This window comes from Globicephala melas, chromosome 13, assembly GCF_963455315.2.
Source record: "Globicephala melas chromosome 13, mGloMel1.2, whole genome shotgun sequence".
NCBI classification, from domain to species: domain Eukaryota; kingdom Metazoa; phylum Chordata; class Mammalia; order Artiodactyla; family Delphinidae; genus Globicephala; species Globicephala melas.
The window spans coordinates 5,962,930-5,980,390 of NC_083326.1; the positions used below are offsets into that span (position 1 = coordinate 5,962,930).

Here is a 17,461-nt window from a genome sequence, read left to right on the forward strand (position 1 = left end):
CTGGTACAAATGTGATGAATTGACTCTGTAGATCAATCTGGGTAATACTGACATCTTAACAATATTGACTCTTCCAATTCATGGATATGATGTATGTCTACATTTAGGTCTTCTTTGACTTCACTGAGCAATGTTTTCTAGTTATTAATATATAAGCTGTACACATATTTGTTGAATTTACTAAGTATTTCATATTATTTTAAAATGGAATTTTTAAGGTTTTAGTTTCCAATTGTTTGCTACTAGTATATGATTCCTGTATAATCATCTTGCAATGTGCAACCTTGCTAAACTCACTTTTTAGTTCAAGTAGCTTTTGTATATTCCTTAGGGTCTCCTACATAAACAATCATGTTGCTGGCAAATATAGTTTTACTTTTTCTTTTCTAATCTCTATGCCTTTTATTCTTTGTTTTGCTTTACTGAACTGGCTAGGGCCTCATACAGTAGCAAACAGAAATGCTAAGACCAAACATCCTTGGCTTGTTCCTGATCACAGATGAGGTAAACCTTTAGTCTCTCATCATTAAGTGTAATGTTAGCTACAGGTTCTTCATGGATGCCCTTAACCTAGTTGAAGATGTTTCCTTCTATTCCTAGTTTGCTGAGAGTTTTTTTTTTTTTCCACGAATAGATGTTGAATTTGGTCAAATGCTTCTTTGACATTTACTGAGACAATCATATGGCTTTTCTAATTTATTTTGTCAATGTGGCATATTATACTGATTTTCAAGTGTTAACAATATTGTATTCCTAAGATATGCCCCACTTGGTTATAATGTATTATCCTGTTCTTATATTGCTGGATGAAATCTGCTAATTTTTTTAAGCTTTTTCTCCTGTATTCATGAGAAATATCAGTCTGTAATTTTTTTTTTATGGAACGCCACTGTTAGGTTTTAGTATCAGGGTTATGCTGGCCTCATAAAACAAGTCATCCCATCTGCTTTTGAAATACACTTTATTGAAAAAATATTTGCTTCATGATGTGATGTTGAGCAAAGACAGCAGAATAGTATGCATCATATGAGTGAATACACATACAGATGTTAATATGCAAAAAATAAAAAGCAATCCTGGAAGATGAGATTATAGGTGAATATTTTTATTATTTTTAATTTAAATTTTCAAAATGGGAAGGGCATAAAGAAAATGAATGGGAGAAATATTTACTTCAAATTGGCTGTCTCCACCAGGAAATTTCCTGAAAGAAAAAAAAAATCAGGAGAGATGGTCTGAAGATAATCTCTAATCCCATTCTGATCATAGGTTTTCTTTTTCTGTTTTTTTTTTTAAATAAGTGTATTTATTTATTTTTGGCTGCATTGGGTCTTTGCTGCTGTGCGCGGGCTTTTTCTAGCTTCAGCGAGCAGGGGCTACTCTTTGTTGCGGTGTGCGGGCTTCTCTTGTTGCACAGCACAGGCTCTAGGCATGCAGGCTTCAGCAGTTGCAGTACATGGGCTCAGTAGTTGTAGCTCACGGGGTCTAGAGCACAGGCAGTAGTTGTGGCACATGGGCTTAGTTGCTCCGCAGCATGTGGGATCTTCCCAGACCAGGGCTCGAACCCGTGTCCCCTGCATTTCGCAGGCGGATTCTTAACCACTGTGCCACCAGGGAAGTCCCAGGTTTTCTTAATTATTCCTCTCTCTCTCACTTCACTGTAAACAATCAAAGTAAAGAGGATTTGCAACTAGGAAAAACAATTTAAGTGTCTCATTCCTTTTGGACTGTAATAACAAACTAATACAGACTGGGTAACTTATAAACAACAGAAATTTATTTCTCACAGTTCTGGAGGCTGAGAGGCCAGATCAAGATACCTGCAGATTCAGTATTTGATGAGAGCTGGCTTCTGGGTCACAGAGATTAAGCACCTTTTTGCTATGCTATCCTATGATGGAAGGCAGCAAGGAAGTTTTCTTGGGTATCTTTTATAAGGGCATTAATTCCACTCATGAGGGCTCTGCCCTTATGATCTAATCATCCCCCAAAGACCCCATACCTTCTAACATCATCATCTTAGAGGTTAGGTTTTAAAATACGAGTTTTGGGAGGACATGAACATTCAGACTGTAGCAATGAATTAGACACACTTGCTGCATTATTTAGGGCTCTCCAGAGAAAGAGAACCAACAGGATATAAAGAAATATATACATAGAAAGTAATTTATTGTAAGAGATTGGCTCCCACAATTACAGAGGCTCAAGGTGGCATTATCTGCCATCTGCAAGCTGGAGGCCCAGGAAAGCCAGCGGTGTAGTTCCAAACCCAAGTGCTGAGAAGCAGAAAAGCCCTGGTCCGAGGGCAAAAGCCCAAGAAACAGGAGTGCCAATACCGGAAGACAGAAGGAGGAGATGGATGTCTCAGATTAAGCAAGAGAAAAAATTCACCCCTCCCCCACCTTTTTGTTCTATTCATGCCCTCAATGGACTGGATGATGCTCACCTCCACTGGTGAGTATGATCTTTTTTACAAAGTCTACCTATTCAAACGCTAACTGTTTCCAGAAACACACTCACAGCCACATCCAGAAAAAAAGAAATAATGTTTGACATCTGGGCATCCCTCAGCTCAACCTGTCACACAAAATTAACCATCACACTTGCCAAAGACATAAGTTAAGTGTTTAAATACTGGCAAAAGGCACAGAGTCACAGATTCAGTCTCATTAAAAGCATTTAGTCATTAAAAGCATTTAAGCACTATTTGAAAGGTTTTACACCTAGAAATTTTTGTTCCATCATAAAAAACAAACAGCATTCTAACACTCACCTAATCTGTTATAATCATTAAAAAGTGAATTCATATTCCAGTTCCCCAAAATTTGACATCTATCACGGGTGTGTTACAATTTTAAATAGGAAGACTCAACAAGAAGTTCACATTTGAACAAAGACTTGAAAGAAATAAGGAAGCAAGGGAAAAGTCTTCCAGGGAGAGGGACCAGCACACACAAAGGCCCTGAGGTAGGAACACACCTAGCATACTTAAAGAACAGCAAAGAGGTCAGTGGGGTTAGAATGAAATCTGCAAGAAGGAGAGTAGTAAGAGATGAGTCCAAAAAGATAACAACAAGCCTGAAAGGCCTAAAAGCTGTAACAGATTGATAAACTCAAATTCTTTTTTTTTAATTAATTAATTATTTATTTATTTATTTTTGGCTGTGTTGGGTGTTCGTTTCTGTGCAAGGGCTTTCTCTAGTTGCGGCGAGCGGGGGCCACTCTTCATCGCGGTGCACAGGCCTCTCACTGTTGCGGCCTCTCTTGTTGCGGAGCATAGGCTCCAGACACACAGGCTCAGTAGTTGTGGCTCACAGGCCTAGTTGCTCCACGGCATGTGGGATCTTCCCAGACCAGGGCTCGAACCTGTGTCCCCTGCATTAGCAGGCAGATTCTCAACCACTGCGCCACCAGGGAAGCCCCAATAAATTCAAATTCTCAAAAATAGTTTTTAAAAATGTATCATGGCAAAAACAAACATATACTAAAAGCAAATAAGTCAAAAAGCAAACTTAGAAAAAAAAATGTACTTTAAATTTATGTCACAAAGGACTAACCTTTCTAATGTAAAACTCGTCCTAGAAATAGATACAATAAAGGTGCCAAAATGAGAATGAGCACAGGATATTAGCAAAAAATGTTAACAATTCTAATGTCTTTCAATAGGGGGATGATTAAATATAAACTGATATTGACCTACAACAGAATATAATGCAACTTTTAAAAACAAATGAGAAAGGATGTAGAGAAATCAAAACTCACACACACGGCTGGTGGGAATGTAAAATGAGGGAACCACTGAGGAAAAGTTTGGCAGTTACTCAAAAAGTTAAATACAGAGTTATCATATGACCTAGCAATTTTACTCCTAGACACATACCCGAGAACTGAAAACTACGTCCACACAAAATCTTGTACATGAATGCTCACAGCAGCACTATTCAGAAAGTAGAAACAACCCCAATATTTATCAACTGAATGAATGGATAAACAAAATGTGGTATATACATACTATGGAATAGTTTTCAGCAATAAAAAGGAAAGAAGTACTGGGGCATGCTATAACATGGATGAACCTTGAACACATTACACTAAATAAAAGAAGCCAGATACAAAAGGCCACACATCATATGATTCTATTTATATGAAATGTCCGTAAAGGGCAAACCTATAGAGACAGGAAGCAGATTAGTGGTTACTGGGACAGGAGGGAGGGGGAAATGGGAAATGACTGCTAATGGGTATAGGGGTTCTCTTTGAGGTAATGAAATTCTGGAATTAGAGAGCAGTGATAGTTTCGCAACTTTTGTGAATATACTAAAAACCACTTAAATATATACTTGGAAAGGGTAAATTTTGGGGTATTTGAATTATATCTCAATAAAGTTGTTACTTAAAAGACAAAAATGAGAAAGCTCTCTGAATGCTTGTATACAGGAACTGCCAGGATAGACTGCTAACTGGAAAAAGAGGAAAATTCAAAACACTATGTATAATTTCCAACCTTTTATATGAATACAGGGGGAAATAAAAATCTAAATTCGTAATTGAATATATATGCATGAAGAATTTCAGGAAGGATACATATGAAACTAAGAATGAACAGTGGCTACTAGGGAGACAAATGAGAAGGCTGGAGAGATGGGGAACAAGGACAGCCAGGAGATTGTTCATGTACACTTTTACGTGTTTGGTATCTGAACAACATAAATGTATCACCTGTTTGAAAATGAAATTAATCAAGAACTAAAAACAGAGGATTATCATAAATTATAAAATCAAAATTTACTGATTAAAATCTGATGACACTGAAATAAGAATAAACAAAAACTAAATCATATTGTGGTACGCTGAGAGAGTCACTGACCCCAAGTGAGAAAACCTAGGATCTGTTTCTAAGTTCTCTATTAAACTCACTCTATTAACTTCAAAAAATAACTCCTCTGGGTCTCAGTTTTCTTATTTGTAAATAAGTACATTGGGCAAGATGACCTCTAATGTCAATTCTTGCTGTAACTTTCTATGATGCTCAAAAAAAGGAATTCAAAGCAACGTTTTATTCCTGTGGAAACAAAATTTTAAATCCATTAATTGGGCTATCTTAAGTGCCAAATAATCAAGGAAAAGAGCCAAGACAGGCCAATACTTGAAAGAAACCAAAATTCTACCATGCTGAGTGTGGTGGTTTTTAAAAGATGAAAAATGTTTTAAGCCAACAGATCTTTCTTGTTTAATGTCCTTGCATAATCTTCAGAAGATTTTCATCACACAATCGCCAAAACAAAGTCAACTTTAAAAAGCCAAAATGTTGCTTCGGCTGCCATATTATCACAAGAACTTTCCACCATCTGGGCTGGAAATGTCCTAGAACAAACTACTGTTGGAGCAAGTTATTAATTTCATGTGAAGAAAACAAAGGCGCCATGACCTTGCAGTGCTCTGCTAGGGCAGAGTGGAACACTTGGATAAAGACAAAAGCCTTCATGAAATGGGTGTTAGTGTTGGCTAAGGTCAAAGTCAACGAATATGCAAGAGAAAAAAACCATCTTCCTTTGACTTGCTATTGGATAAGAAACTGACAGTACTGTAAATGGAACGTAAGTTTAACAAAAACAACTGACAAGTTCAAAGGATTAAGACCAAAAATTAGAAATATCAATGTCATGCCAACAGGGAGATTCCAAAAGTAAAATGTGAGGAAAGACTACAAAGTGGTACCGTGTATTACAGATACGGTCAACAGCAGTAATGGCTAGTTTTAAAAGTCAACAAAATCGAAGACACGGTAATACTCCTCATTTATAAAAGTATTAACAATGGAACAGAAAGTGCCTGAAGGTTAGGCACCAAGAAATCTGCATTCTAGTATCAGAACTGTCATTCGTTACCTTTATCAGTCACCTTATCTGTCAGCTTCATCATACATAAAAATTAATGGAGTGGATCAAATAAACTCAAATATCCATTCCATGTTTTTACGGCTTCTCAAAGAACTAATGCTATATATGTAACAGTGCATCAAATGTATAAAATATAGCCACATACCTTCTTGAAATAAAGTTCAAGCAAAAAGAGGTTTTAAAAACATTCTAAAAAATCAAAAGTTAAGATGGATTGATAAGGTGGATACATAATAATAAAGCAAATATACCAAAATTGTTATGTGGGTGTCCAAACTGCAATTATGCCAGCTTAAACAAAGAACATTCATAAACAAAGAACAATCAGAGAGAAAGAGCTCTCAAGAACTAGAAATGATTGCTAAACTTTCATCGAAAGTTATGAATGGCTTTTAAATATATGAAGAGATGTTCAGCCTCACTTGTAATGAGTGAATGCATATAAAGATCACAATATGATTTCCATTTTTAGCACACGAAAAATTTTATAATACACAATATTGGCAAGGCTCTGTTAAATGTTTTTGGTGGGACTATAAATGATATACTCCCTTTAGGGAACAAGTTCTTACCAAATTTATTATATTTTTATCAAATTTTAAAATGGTCACACTTAACTCCAATTCTAAGACTTAAATGAGGACTATATCTGTATATATGCATTAAGTGAATGTATGTATATGTACTACATCCAGACAATGGAGTATTATTCAGTGCTAAAAAGAAATGAACTACTAAGCCACGAACACAGGGGAACCTTAAATGCATGTTGCTAAGTGAACGAAGCCAATCTAAAAAAGCTACAAACTGTAGGATTCCAACTATATGACACTCTAGAGAAGGTGAAAATATGGAAACAGTAAAAGGATCAGTGGGGTGACCAAGGGTTAAGGGCGTGGGAGGGATGAACAGGCAGAACACACAGGATTTTTAGGGGAGTGAAAGTACACTTATGATATTGTAATGGTGGATACATGTCATTATGCATTTGTCAAAACCCACTGACTGTACAACACACCAAGAGTGAACCCTAATGTACACTATGACTTGGGCGATAATGATGTACCAATGTAGGTTCATCCACTGTAACAAATGTACCACTGTGGTGAGAAATGTTGATAACAGGGGAGGCTGTGTGGGAGGAAGGGTATGGGAATACTCTGTACTTCCTGCCCAATTTTGCTGTGAATCTAAAATTGCTCTGAAAAATAAAGCCTTTAATTAAAAAAAAAAAAAGAAATAGTGTCATATTATTTAGAAATACATATAAAGGTAAGATAAGGGTAAAGATTTATATAAACCACCAGAATAGTCAAAAACAAAAAATGACGGTCTCTGGAGAGCAAAGGGATATAGGACAAGGAGAATTTGTTCTCATCATAAGCCCTTTGTGCTATTTGATTGTCTTCCCAAACCATGTGCATACATACGTTACAATTTAAAATAATTGCATCAGCATTAATGACTAGCATGAAATATCCAAAGGTAATGCAATCTGGATTGTGCCCAAAAAAGAAATCACTCTGTAAAGAATTAACTTATATAAGTAACACAACAAATTAAAAAGGAAAAGAAAATCAATTGTTTGACTGTTGGTAGAATTAAAAGTTGTAGTTATTAATATCAAACCACCTCATTCATATTTTGCTATACGTGTATTAATAACAGCAAAAGAAATTAACAAAAGCATCCTGTACCAGTCTTGCTTTCATAAGAGTAGAAATTCTTTGAAGGCAGAGATTCAACATTTTCAGGGCTGAGCTACCTAAGACTCTTGCAAACTGACCTTAGGAAAGTCACTTCCTTTCTCTCTACTTCAGTGCCATTATACATAAAATGAAAATGTATAAAATAAGCTTAATTCTAGTTCTAAAAAATTCAATGATTATACGCCTCTAAATAGTCCACAACTTACAAGGAAACATGCAAACACAGGCAAAATGACAGTCAGGATTCAGGACTCTGCTGTAGCTGCTGCTAATCTCTCACACCTAATGCCAGCCTAGAACCAGTCCTCCAAAGCAGCCAGAGAAGCTCCTCCAAGCAGCCTGACCCAACAGGAACTTACTTCAGTTCCCACACAAACTATTCAGCCTTGTTCTTTTGAATCTCAGACATGCTGCGTCCTATGACCACTATACTTGTTAATGACCAAGTGCTATTACTTTTTACTGAGAAGTTTAAAATAGGAAAATTGACTCAGAAGCAAACATATTGTTTTTCTTAAGTACTTAGTATGTGTAAAGCAACACAGTTTTATAATCATAAAGCATTTTAAAATTTATAAAAGCATTTTCGAGTGCATTACTTTGGTCTTCAACGCAATCCTAAGCAACAGAGTAGGCAGTGAGAGCGCTAGACACACCTCATCCCAGGATGAGATGCTCCCTCTCAGCTGCAGGCCCCTCTACTGCAGCTCAGGACATGGTGTATTAAACTAACAACTTGCCTGGCTGTTCCTTCAATGGCTACATGAGTTGATCTCCAAACCCAAGCACTTCAATCTCCACATCTAAACTATTAAACAACTGAACCAGATGTGTTCAAATGTCTTTTCCAAGTGACAGTCTATGATCTACGAACCCCAATTTTAAAATGAGAAAACTGAGGCCTGGAGTGACAATGCTGATGAGTGGTAATGCTAGGATTCAAACACTACCTTCTGGATGCAGAATTAGTGGTGTTTTTTCCTAATACATAATGTCTCCTACACTTCTTGACAACACTCAATAATGCAATCATGAACAATCTGAGCACATAGTTTATAATATCAACATTTGTGGTACTGGATACATCTCAGTCAGATTTCTTCAATAAACCTGGTAAAGGCTTACATATTAAAATTTTTAACTGGGATTTTTTTCCCAGAGGCACCAGAAATCAATTTTCAAACTAATAAGCTATTGTGAACTTAATTCTGTTTTGGTATTTGAAAATGCTATCATCTTTAATTCAGTGCTTGTAATGTCTTAAACATCTAATTCAATCAGAAAGCTACACCAGATATTTACTTTACAGCACCTAAAACTTAAATGCTGACTTGTTTTAGCTACCCACTCTGCTGAGGCTGGATTTGAGAAGAGTCTGGGTATCAACATGCAGGGCCGTACAAAGACATTTTCCCAACAGTTAGGCCATTCACTGCCAACGTGGGTCTCTCCAGTTCCTTCACTCTCAAAAACTTGCAGACTTCATAAAGAAACTGTTTATGGCTCTTCACGTTCTTGAACCACCTACTTCACCATTGCCACCAAAAGTTTTCAATATTCAGATTTTCCAAAGTATAACATCTAAGCCAATACCAACAACTATGGGTCGAATAAATGTGTATTTCATTACATTTCATAAATCCAGTAAAGTTAATTTTACCAATAAGATTCTTAATCAGTTTCATCCCTCCCCAAATACATCCAAAATGGATTTCAGAGAACTAGCTCTAAAATATATATATTATGTTCTTTAATATCTTAATAAAGAGAACCCTAAACCTAATCAAACATTTAGTCCTTTTAACATTCAAGTCTTTACTCCATCAAACCACACAGCTTCTCCAGCCCTAGTCTCCCACAAACCCTCCCCTCTAATCAAACGAATACACTTGTGATTCTCCAAACACATTAGACGCATCCAAGAGGTCCCTATGCAGCTCCTTTCTGCCTCCTTGAAGACCTGGCCGCTCCTCATCACTACAGCTCCCAATGACTGCAGCATGGATCAGTTGTTCCTCTTACTGGGCTATCTTTCTACGCATCTATCCATCTCTAAGCTCTTCCAAAGTCATGCCTTTCTTTGCCCAGGGCCCAGTACCGTAAATACACATAGTTTAGTATATTCATAACATATGTTTTCGTGGATGAACTTAATGAAAAGGAAATTATTATATTGTGAAGGGATCATCTGGGGGACTACTGAGATACAATGCTGACTGTCCATCCCTAAACTAAATGGCTCCAGACTAGTCAGCATTTATAGCTAATTAATATACCATTTCCTTAAATATTGTCAGATGTAATTTCTCAGTGTTTCGGTTTCTAGTAGCCTCTTTCCACTGCTAAGGTCTATAAGATACCTAGTGTTTATAATATAATGTACCAACTGCAAGGGGCTTTGAGCCACTATATCTGCAATGGAATATGCCTTAGCACACTACTGTGTTTCCATATAGACCAGATGATGAGAAACAAACAAAATATTTAAGCACATTGAATAGGTTGTGCTCCCACGGATTTACTCATTCAACAAATATTTTTTGAGTCTTCCACTTGCCAGGCTAACCTGAGTACTAAGGGGACAGCAGTGAGCAAAACAAATGTTAACGCAGGAAGAGCCCTTGTTTTCATGTAGCTTTCATTCCAATTTCGTATGAAAAGCAGTGATACGAGCTTCCCTAGTGGCACAGTCGTTAAGAATCTGCCTGCCAGTACAGGGGACACGGGTTCGAGCCCTGGTCCGGGAAGATCCCACATGCCACAGAGCAACTAAGCCCATGCGCCACAACTACTGAGCCTGCACTCTAGAGCCCTCAAGCCACAACTACTGAGCCCAACTACTGCAACTACTGAAGCCCACGCGCCTAGAGCCTGCTCTGCAACAAGAGAAGCCACTGCAATGAGAAGTCCACGCACCACAACGAAGAGCAGCCCCTGCTCGCTGCAACTAGAGAAAGCCCGCGCGTAGCAACGAAGACCCAATGCAGCCAAAAATGAATAAATTAATTAATTAGAAGCAGTGATAAGTATTAGGACAAAAAAATAAAGCATGATAAAAGGACAGAAAGGGACTTCCCTGGTGGTCCAAAGGCTAGGACTCCACACTCCCAATGCAGGGGCCCAGGTTCATTCCCTGGTCAGGGAACTAGATCCCACATGCTGCAGCTAAGGATCCTGCATGCTGCAACTAAGACCAGGCACAGCCAAATAAATAAATAAATATTTTTTTAAAAAATGGACAGAAAATGAGAAGCGTGCTATTTTAGGGTAGTCAGAGCGGCTGTTTCTAAGAAGCAGAACTTTGAGCAGAAGGAAGCTTGAAGGAGGTCAGGACAAGAGCCATGCAGATGTCTGAAGAGAGATATGCAAGGCAGCAGAAGGAAGATCGAAGGCCTTGAAGACAGCAGTGGGTTGGCATGTTCCAAATTAGCAAGGACACCAGCGTTACTGAAGCAGAATGAGTAACATGGACAAGGTCAGCAGATGACATCAGATACCCCTGCACTGAAGCAGCAAAGTCCCACTACACAGACATACACACACTCCTGGAAAAGGCGGTGAAGGCAATCCAGTTTGAATATGGTATCTTTATCAATATATAACATGAAAAAACTAAAGTTTCTTAAATTATAGAATTAAAAAATCTGCCCACCAGGGCCAGGCTGAGAATTAAGCCGTCCCAATCCTCCTTACTGAGCTCACAGGTGGATAAAGGAGAAGACACATAAATGGATCTCAGAGGAAGGGGCTGGAGCCCACAGAAAGGCCCACTCTAAGCAGACCTCTCAGGACGTGTCCAGAGTGAGGGCACAGAGGCAAGGAGTAGGGCCTGTTCTTCACAATGGCATCATTGTAAACAGCTAAGAGTGATAGCTTTGACAAAAACAATAGCAACGAACAGAGACAAAAAGACAAGGAAAGACATCCAGTTCAAGTTCTCAAAATAAACTCTATTTCATAATAAAAAAGCATCATAAGCAGTCCTCAAAATGTAAGTATTAGGCCCATACAAGGTAACTGCTTATGCTGCTAGGGCCCCACCTAAACTCCATCACTGGGAAGAATCACGGGGTCTCATTCAACCCTCACGGTAACACTGAAAGAAGCAAACCAGTGTCACAAATTCTAAGTGTGTGCTTTCAACCCTGGCCTGCCGACCATGTTCCATTACACTCTCCATTAGTGTCTTGAGGGACATACCTTTATCGTACCTTATTCCTCTCTCATTCAACTCCTTGAGATCAAGAAGGTATAACAATTAAAGACAAGGTTTTACTTTTGGAAGACATTTCAATTCTACTGGATCAACCCAATATACACTAAAAAATGTCAAGTCACAAGACGGTGCCTGACTTAATCTTTCTTTTAAATACATATATAAACGCTGAGAGGTGTGGTGTTAAGGAAGGATTCCTGGAAGGTGTGTAATTTGAATCTGTCTTTGAAGACTAACACCTCAGAGAATTAATATTTTATCAAGAAATCCAAACTGAGAAGCAGCATCCACTTACTACTTAAAGGTCCATTTTCATTACAAATGAATTCCTACAAATTCTGGGAGTTCAAGCTTCCACAGTTGATCCTGTTCTCTTAATGATGAGGTATCAGTTAAAATGTATAGATTTCTAAATGTCTATCTACCTCTGTTCTTGGTAATCATTTGCTTTCAATATTAACAGAGTGATTTCATAGTCTCAAACAAAACGTTTAAGCTAGTTTTGCATTACCCACGATGGCGATTAAAATTAGTTCCCTCTTGCTGTTCACCCGCTAATGTAGCATTGGCATGCCAACGTTAAACCTCAACGTTTATAGCGAGACTGATGATAGTCAGGTGTGTCTAGACCATCCTCAGTTTTCACAGGTTAACATTCCTCCTTAAATTATAAGCTGATTGGTAACCCTGCACTATGGTTATAGTAGATGAAACATTTAAAGAGTAGGTTGGTTTCACATGGAAACTGTTACCAAGACAAACCTTTTTTTAGGATGGAGTTCCAAGAACATTAAATCATAAGAAATTGTTTCAGCAGCTGGTTAAAGCTGAGTGTACATAATACAAGACATCTGGTTGTCTGTGCATTTTCAGTTCATTTAAAAAGTATAAACACATAAAACACTAAAATGTTTGATTTATTACAACACTGCTTCCTCCCCAAGAGTGTTTAAGTGGCTGGTCTATTTACTGTATTCACTCACAGCTTATTTACTATCTAAAGGGATTTATCATTTCCATCCCCCTTAACTTTACCATGACATTTTATCAACAACAACAACAACAAAAGGCACTCATTCAGGATATATACAAAATTGCTGGTATTTGGTAACAACAAATGTAATAGAGGTAGTGCTACTTTTAAAATTAAATCAGGAACACATGAAGCACCACACATACTGTGATATGCAAATAGCAGGCAATATATGTGTTCCCCTTCCCACATCTGACCATAAGTAACAGAAAGCTAATAGCCACAGTGGCTTAACCAAAATAACTGTTTGCTCTTTTCACATAAGGAGAAATCCAAAGATAAGCCATCTAGGGTTGGTGTAATGGTTCTATAACTTTATCAGTATCCCACACTGCTGGGACACTGTTCTTCGTGTGTGGCGCCCATCTTCATAGTTTCAACATGGCCCAAACACTGCCTCCACATCCAGGAAGGAAGAGAAGGTCCAAGGGCAACGGGCTGAAGGTACATGCTCTGCAAGTTCATGACTTCTGCTTACGTGTAATTGGCTCAAACTGTGTCACAGAGCCATATTTAGTTCCCAAAGTGCCTGAAAACTAAGCTGGGCACACCCTGCCCCAAAAAATATTGGAGAGGAAGGGGAGAAAGGATACCAGGCATGCAAAGAGCTGTGTCTGTCACAAGAGTTCAACTTGCCTGGGACACTTTTCCCGTGCCCGTCCCTGTCAGTGATTCCTCAGTTGTCTCAGCCCTACCTTCCAGGCTGCATGTCCCCAGACCAAGTCACAACAGGCTTTGGTGGCTCTCATTCCTAAATCTATATTACAATTTTGGATGCTGCACTTGTGCACAACAGAGGCCAGGAGCATGTTTTCTCACAAATACCTGTCTTTCCTTTTTGGGCCACAGGCAAGTGGCACATTTCCAACGATATCCCCACATAGACTGAGATTCTGTGATGATAAATCTTAAAAATCTACTTTTTTATTTCAAAAAATAATTCCTTTAAAATATGCATTCTCGGGAATTCCCTGGTGGTCCAGTGGTTAGGACTCCAAGCTTCCACTGCAAGGGGCATGGGTTTGATCCCTGGTCGGGGAACTCAGATCCCGCATGCTGTGCAGTGTGGCCAAAAATTAAAAAATAAATAAAATAAAATATGCATTCTCGATGCGGGGGTCGAGATCACCCTCAAGAGGGTGAAAATTTGTTCTTAAGAGGTGAAAAACTTCATAGATATTATAATGATGTGTGGCCCTCAAAAAGGCCATAGCACAATACACAGATATTCAGTGTATCTGGAGTATTCAAATTTCATTAGGACTTCAGAGAGGCAATTAAGAAAAAAAGGTTGAGAGTAACTGCTTTAAAAGTAACAGACATTTTGAATCACACAGAGACTGCATTCAGCTGTAGTGACAGAAATCTAGTTGTAACAGTGTAAACAAATAAGGGTCTAGTTTCCTCACATGAGAATTCCAAGGGTGGGGTAGGGGGTAGGGGGAGGAGGTGTAGTAGTTGATGACTTTGGTTCAGCAGCTCAATGACATCAAAGCAGAATTTTCTCTGAGTCTCTTAGCTCTTGGTGCCAAGATGTTCAACACAACTCTAAAGAGACCCTGTCCACATTCCAGAAAGCAGGAAAGTGGGCTCTCACAAACAAAAATATACGTATGCCTCCTAGATGAGTCAGGTCCCCTTAAAGAGCTGCACCCATAAGTTTCATTTGAGGACTTCCCCCCCACATCTCACTGACCACACATAGCTTCAAGAAAGGCTAGAAATGGAAATCTGACCTCTCCAAAAAAGGCCAGATATAGCAATAAAATCAGGAAGCAAGGAAGAAGGGGAGAACAAATAACGGGTGGAAAACTACCTGCATCTACCACATATATACTAGATTTAACTGTTTCCCTCTCAAACCCTTGTTTACAGAGATTAATTCTGTGCCTATCATATGCTCAGTATTGCTAAAGAGCTTATTTTCCCCTCAACAACATAAAATTCTTGTGTTGATGACAGGTCGTCAGAGTCTAAATATTAGGCAAAAGAGATAGAAGAAGCCCATGGATGTACACGGAGGCATACATAAAAAGCATACATGAAAGTACTACACCACAACCCACAAACTCTTCAACATGATCAATTACCATCTTCAATATACAAAGAAGATAAAACTAATCCTGGCTTAGCCAGAACTTACAACAGTGGAATATCAGTGATTAACTGCATCAAACAGCACAGCAATTCTTCCAAAAGATCTTCTGAGTCAGAACCTGGTAAGACACATAAAACGTTTTTGAACAAAGTGTAAAACAGAATTCGGTTGTTCAGCTCATAATTTGTTGTTTTTTTTTTTGGCCACGCCATGTGGCATGCAGCTCCCCAACCCAGGATCGAACCTGGGCCCCCTGCAGTGGAAGCACAGAGTCTTAACCAGTAGACCACCAGGGAAGTCCCTAGAATTCAGTTATTTAGAAGTTTAGTTTTCATTCCTAATGAAAATAAGAATAATTATTATTACAGAAACTCGAACACTAATGTTGACCTCTGAATAAAATCTATGTCATGAAGCAAGTCAGCATCTATTATAATCTTCATCTAGTACAGGAATTTTTTTTTTTTTTTTTTTTTTGTGGTACGCGGGCCTCTCACTGCTGTGGCCTCTCCCGTTGCGGAGCACAGGCTCCAGACGCACAGGCTCAGCGGCCATGGCTCACGGGCCCAGCCGCTCCACGGCATGTGGGATCTTCCTGGACCGGGGCACGAACCCGTGTCCCCTGCATCAGCAGGCGGACTCTCAACCATCGTGCCACCAGGGAAGCCCCAGTAGAGGAATTTAGATCACCAGCTATTTATTCTATCTCTTTTAATGCTTGAAGGTTAACTATGGCTTCTGTAGGCAAGCAGTTTTCAAGTTTCTTATACCGCACTATGTTTTTTCAAATAAAATCTGATACTAAAGTCAAATAGATAAAATAGATACAAATTCAAGCTGCTCCAGCCACTCTGTTTGAATCAGGACTAGACTATCTGCACCTTCTCCCCGAACGAATATCTGACCTGACCCTTGATCTCCTTGATGAGCCTCAAAGTGCCTTCTCTGAACCCATGGAGCCCCACCAATCACAGAATGAAACCCGCTAAGAGGCCAACCACCTCTTTACAAAGAGCCAAAGACAAAGAGCCAAAGACTTTCCCAAGTCACAGAATAAGTAAGCAGCGAAGGTAGGTTACAAATTACTGTTCCAATAGAAATGCTCCTCTGTCCCAAACGTCTCTAAGCCAAGTGACCTTCTAACATCCAAAGCCAATCAGGATCTCATGTGGCTCCTGGCTTTGGACATTACTGACACCTACTCCTTCATGAAGTTCTTTCTTCTCTCAGTCCCTATGCCTTCTTTCTAACCTACTACTTTTCCTATTCATTCCCAGTATCTGCTACCTCAGAATGCCTTTCAACGTTGACATGTTCCCCCAGAATTCCACCACCGGGTTTCTTCTCTTCATGTCTCACTCCCTGTGTTCTCCCTTCATCAACCATCACTTACACGCTGGTGATTCCTAAGTCTATGGTTTTCCTCTCAGCCTCTCCACTGCACATCATATTTTTATATCTACTTACCTCCCGGCCACCTCCACCTAGATACTTCACTGGTACCTCAACCTCAACACACTCAAAACTGAACTCCTCTTTCCCAACACTTCAAATCCAGTTCTTTATTCTTTATTGTCCTTTTTGGTGACTACATCAGTAACCCAAGCCCCAAACCCAGATGATTCTCTCCTACTCATCTTTTTATAACCAATCAGTCTCTAGGTCCTCTCAATTACACAGTCTGCCCCTCTGATATTTCCTCTTTCCTTAACTCCTTGTCATTCTTTCGTTCATTATGTCATCATTTTAAACAAATTTACTAAATTAAAACTCATTCTGGAACTTCTTTAAACCTTCTTAACTAGTATTCCTACCTCTAATTTTACTCCTCTCCAATCCAAACCCCAGATCGCTATCAGAGGGAGCTAACTAAATTCCATCCTTTCATTCTCCTGGCTTAGATCTTGTCAATTGCTTTAAGCTGATTACTACACATCAGAAAAAACTCAAAGCCCCAAACTACAGTATGTCAGACTCTGCAAGATACAAGCCCTGAATCCCTTTCTATCTTTATCTCCCGCCATTACTCCCTTCGTGATTTATATTCCTGCAGTGCCAAGCTGCGTAATACATGCCGTATCATGCCTCCTACAATTACATTCTCTCTTCCTGGAATGCCCAAAAAACCTGATTTTGTTTTTTTTTTTTAAAGCCCAACTTTATCTACCTGAACCATCCTCAGTCTTCATCTCCTCCATAAAATCCAACTCTCTTGCCTCACCCTGAATAAAAATAATCATCTACACAGCATCTATGCCTTGTGCATCTGTCTGTTATTATAAATGTTGGTTGCACTATCTTAGTTTCTGACTACATGTAAAGCTGGCCCCTATTAGACTTTGTCCTTCTTCAGGGTGATGACTGACAAAGAACTTGGCACATGATACACACTCAATACGAGTTCACTGAAGTGAACACAGGCATGTAAGTCCAAATCTAGTGGTTACTTCCAGAACATCAAAGCACTTGGAATCTCAAAACGAAGTTTAGCAATTCTGTTTTTCT

The 17,461-nt window shown here is 38.9% G+C and overlaps 1 protein-coding gene across 3 annotated transcripts in view; it reads right to left on the reverse strand.

Moving 5' to 3' along the window:
• DYM (dymeclin) overlaps window positions 1–17,461 on the reverse strand; it is a 379,359-nt gene that overhangs the window by 291,609 nt on the left and 70,289 nt on the right. For all 3 annotated transcript variants that reach the window (XM_030867896.2, XM_060310367.1, XM_060310368.1), the window contains exon 6: window positions 15,002–15,074. In XM_030867896.2, coding sequence (XP_030723756.2) covers window positions 15,002–15,074 — 73 coding nt within the window. The remainder of the gene's footprint in view (window positions 1–15,001; window positions 15,075–17,461) is intronic.